Here is a 5,000-nt window from a genome sequence, read left to right as displayed (position 1 = left end):
TCTGAAGACCAGAGAGAGACCAGCCAAGTGGATCCTGGCAGGAGTCGCCTTGCTTCTCAGTGTGTAAACGGGAGAGGCCCTAGCAGAGGGTCAAAGGATACAGAGATCTGTTGTTGATCATGTTAAGGCTGATTTTCTCATGGTTCTTCACACACAGTACCATGGTGACTAAAGATGGTATTCTCTCTCTTTCTTGTGATTAATAAGTTGAAAAGCATTGTACTTGTAAGCTGAGGAAGAAGGAAAATTAAACCAGATAAATATGAATTGTCCCTAGTGAAGATGCAGATCATTATATTTGTGTCGTGTTTAAATAAAGAAACATTTTTGCTTTAAAACACAGATCATTTGCGTAGGTAAAGCTTATTTTGGAAGAACACATTTAGTGGACCTTTCAGATGTGCAGTTATTACATTTCCTTTATTACACATATATAACTGTTTGTATCAGGTCACATTAAACGGCCTGCAGCAGTGTGACCTGCTATATTGAGGAGTTTCTCGCAGTATCAAAAGACGTGTGAGAACATGTTTTGTTTTAATCTACTTTTGTAACCCTTGCCTTTACATCATAGTTGCTTTTCTCAAATGAACGAATGAGACTAGCACACGCTTATTCTGACAAAGACAGTGTTCTAAATACTACAAATTATGTGGTGATAGTTTTAAGTGTGGCTGAAATGATAGGTTTGGAATATGTATAATCTGTTTTTAAGTTCACTAAACTAAACTACTAAACTAAAATATGTGAGTCTTCTTCTTTCATTGAGAGATTTTCATGGAAAGTCTGCATTTATATTTCCTCAAAGTAAAAAACAAAAAAACACTAGTACGCCATACAATGATTGGATTTCAGTTAGCATTCTGTTTATTATATACATTGCATTTTTCAATATTCACAATATACATAGTTCATAACTATATATATATAAATACATATTTTAGGGCTGTCAAAGTTAACGCATAAACTTTGACAATTAACTATTGACTTTGACTAATGCGTTAACACTTTTGACAGCCCTAATATATATATATATATACTGTATGTATTTTTTTTTTCAAGAAATGAAACATTCTAATCAGCTGTAATGTGTTGCATTGTATAAAATACAGTGGCAAACATTTACAAAATGCATAAAAAGAACTGAACAGCACTAGATTTAAAAAGTGAATTTTTTTTTTCTTAACCATACAAGAAGTGTGAAGTTTTTGTGCAAACGTTTGCAAATTGTATTGTTATAATAATCAATCAATCAATCAATCAGTCAATCAATCAACCATCAGTACAGAGTATCACTGGCACTGCGCTCACCTCAAGTCTCAGGAAAAAAAAGACACACACACACACACATACACACACTCATATCATATTCACTTCGTTTAACCCCATCAGATCATCAAAGATGCTCATTGAATATTTTTTCCTTCATGCTGGTCAGTACCTTTATACTTTCAAGCTTACTTCACAAAGAGTTGAACAAACAATGCGTATTTCAGATTCTAATATAATCAACCTCTTCAAAAACAAATAATTTCCTCACTAGTTATACCACCAGTATTAGTGGAGATGCCACTAATGAAGTTAAAAACTTGCATCGAGGTTGCTGCTGCAAAAGGTAATTGCATGAGAAATTAAAGTTAATCCCCTAGATTGGACCAACGTCAACGTCACTTGAGATTTTGAAGCTGAGTGAGCAGGTTGCTCATTTAAGTTTTTCATTTCTACATGTGTTCAACCCCAACAGCTTTTACCAAAGTATTAAATGATGCACCTCTGTGTACCAAAAGTCTTTTCCAAATTAAAGAAAAATTCTAACCCAACCAGAATTCAACCACTGCCCAGCCAAAACAGCAGTGAGGGCTATGCTTAACAGAGGCAAGTGAACCAATCAAATTTATAACAGTTTGAAGGTGAAAGAACATTTCTATCTTCACCTGGATGAATGTGTTTTTGTGTGTTTTCAGAAGCACATACACAATTTAAATGAAAAAAAAAAAATCTCCTACACGTACTTCAAAATGTTTTTTTCATTCATACTACTCTATTTACAAATGACTATGTACAAACGTATCTTCTTGTTTGAGTAAAATACTGGAATTCACTTTGGTTGAAACATGCAATTCACCCATTCATTAAACTATAATATTCCTCATCTACCTTTTCTCCATGTCTGAGGAGACGTTACATAGATGTCAGTTTATGGAAAGACGAACTGGAAGGCCAAAGGTGACACTTTATAGCTAAGGCTAGAGAGGGTTAGGCAGGCTACAGTTTTCCTTACACTTGATTTCTGCTTGACCTGTGGAAAATATCATGTAGAGAAAATTGAGAGATAAGCAAGAATTAAACATCTTATTATCTTCCAACAGTTGATCACATTTGATATCACACCACTGGGAGAGACTTAGCGCCCAAGTCCTTTTATAAGAGGTACTGTGCGTTAGAATCCTGATGTCGACACCTTAGTCTCTTAGAGGTCTCTTCACGCTTATGATCATGTTATGTTCACCTGCATGCATATGTCAAAAACATCAAAATACGAGTGTGATTATGCTTGATGCGTAGAAATCTCAAAATATTTTCCTTTGCTAATATAGAAAGTCACAACTTTGTAGTGGAAGCTCTGATTTCATCCGTGTGCTGCTACATATTACAGGATTCACTCATGAAAACTATTTCAATTATCAGTGTGTATCTTACATACTTACGACCTGATGTGCTGTGACATTACTGACATGAATTAAAAAAAAAAAAAAAAAGATTCTGCAATATTTTGATATTAATAGGATTGATTATATGTGAAGATTTGTAAGTAAGTTTTGAAATTTGTGGGTTTGAGCGAATATACCACAACATCAAATAAAGTAGAGTGTTACTTATGTGCTTGCTTGAAATAAACCGTAATAATTTGGCTGATACTGCCTTTGGTGGAACAGAATGTTAAGTAAAATCTCATTTTTTGACTATGTCTATACTCGATGAGAGAAATTTCAGTAAATATATCACAGATGTTATGCAATACATATGAAAATATAACATCTTTCTTGATCAGTATTTCTAATGTAATTATTGCTTTCATTGGCATAAAACTGTATAAATCTGAAGATATAACAATTTTTTTGTCATCAAGTAATTATTTATCATTGTAGCTTTTCGAAAATCAGATTTTGAATAATAACATTGTCCTGTAATCGAATAAACAAGAAGATTGAGTACCCATTTAAAGTGAACAATGCACAGTTAAATAATTTAGCAAAAAATTACGGAACAATAATATATTAACCAACCCTGTCTGTAATTTGTACCATAACCAAAATTGGTCAAAGTATGTGACAGAGGAGAAGGCAAGATTTCCAGATTCTTGTTGTTGCCCTTAAAAGGGTTTTTAGGCTTTTTTCCCAGAGGAATAAATGTATGTATGTATATATGTATATATACATATATATGCACATGTATGTGAGTCACCTTGAGTACTACCTGATTTGTTAAATGTTATTAAGCTAATGCTGCATGTACGGTGTGTCATGGATAACAGCGTGGACAGTGTAGCGACATTTATTGGATTTAGTATCGAAATTGACCCTTGCATTGAAGATCTACTGACCTTACGGTGGGGGGGGGGGGCTGGAACAAGTGGGGCTATGAGACGGATATCGCTACAGATATGAGCTAGATACTCATAATGAGCAAGGACTACTCCTGTACTTGATGTTTTTGATTTTTTTTTTTTTTACTTTAACCTTTTTATCTGGTAAAACAACTTCGAGTTCCTTTGCTTCTATGATGCAAGATGCGTACCTGCAACCTTGTGTTAAACCTTGCCGAAAATTCCACATTGAGGCACAGTATTGTAGTACTGGCAAGCCTGTGACTGGCTCTGAGTTGTAAAATGTGTACTAGGTGTGGTGGACATGAGTACAGTTATATAAACGGTTTGTATACATCCATATTCTTAATGATCCAAAACCTCTCCCAAAATAATGCTGATGTTCTTTTTGCAGATTTTAGTTCAAGTAAAGCTTTGTCTTCAATTCCAGAAGAACAAGAAAAAGATGAAAAAGAGTGATTTGAGCAAAAATACAAAAAAAAAAAAAAGAAGAAAAACAAAACAAAAAAACCAAAAACATGCTAATGTCACTTCATTGCCAGTGACAATGTCTTTTAAAACATGCAACTGAATAAATCCCAAAAAGAAAACAAACAAACAAACAAAAAAGTACTCACTGTCAATGTCCCACCATGCACCTCTCTTGTGTGTTTCTGGTGCACTGTGTCTCTGGCAGTGATCAGAGAACATATTTACAGAGATGTGTAATATAGAGTCTTTGTACATATATTTATACTGACTGAATACATCAGCGTCCGAGTTTTGTTTTTACATCTCAACATCTGAGCAAGACTGCTGAAAAAAAAAAAAGAAAATATTGGAAGATAATCTCAAGTTCTTTGCATACAACATTCCAGTCTCTCTCTGGACCCTGAGGCAAACTTTAGTTAGTTTCCAGTTCTTATGAGGAGAGGAAAAACATTTTAATCTATAAATAAGTAATTTGAGGCCATGTTTATAATGTTTTTTTTTTAATTACTAGAAGCATACGCAAGCGCCTAAATAAAATCTTACCAGCTCACATTGGGAAGTCTGCTAAAAAAAAACTACTTGAAATTTATGGATATTATCGTGCTATACATATTCATGTCAAGCTATTCTTCTCTTTTTTATTATAATAAAGGGATCCCCTGAAACAAACATATTATATCATGCATGAGGACTGCGTTATTATACATTATAACAATGGCCTTTTAAGTGAAGCTACTTTCCTGGAAGACCAGGATCAGATACTGGCCTGTGAAGACCTAACATTCCGCTGTTGCTTGGTAACGGGTCAGGGAGGGACGCTTGTCTGATTGACAGCTGAACAGTCCTGGGCTGAGTGGAATTGGATTGTTCCCTGACTCTCCACTTGAGCTCTAACTTAGCCTCCTGCTCTCTGTCCATTGCA

General features: G+C 34.5%; 1 protein-coding gene across 1 annotated transcript in view; it reads left to right on the top strand.

Annotated features, from left to right (window-relative positions):
• dnah9l (dynein, axonemal, heavy polypeptide 9 like) overlaps positions 1-67 on the top strand; it is a 34,975-nt gene extending 34,908 nt beyond the window's left edge. The window contains exon 49 of the mRNA XM_030781786.1: positions 1-67. This exon is cut by the window's left edge and continues 181 nt beyond it. Coding sequence (XP_030637646.1) covers positions 1-67 — 67 coding nt within the window.
• Positions 68-5,000: the final 4,933 nt, after the last annotated feature.

The sequence above is a fragment of the Chanos chanos genome, chromosome 8 (genome assembly GCF_902362185.1).
Source record: "Chanos chanos chromosome 8, fChaCha1.1, whole genome shotgun sequence".
Classification (NCBI taxonomy): domain Eukaryota; kingdom Metazoa; phylum Chordata; class Actinopteri; order Gonorynchiformes; family Chanidae; genus Chanos; species Chanos chanos.
The sequence above is the reverse complement of the archived record's forward strand: the minus strand, read 5'-3'. Positions and strand labels throughout refer to the sequence as shown.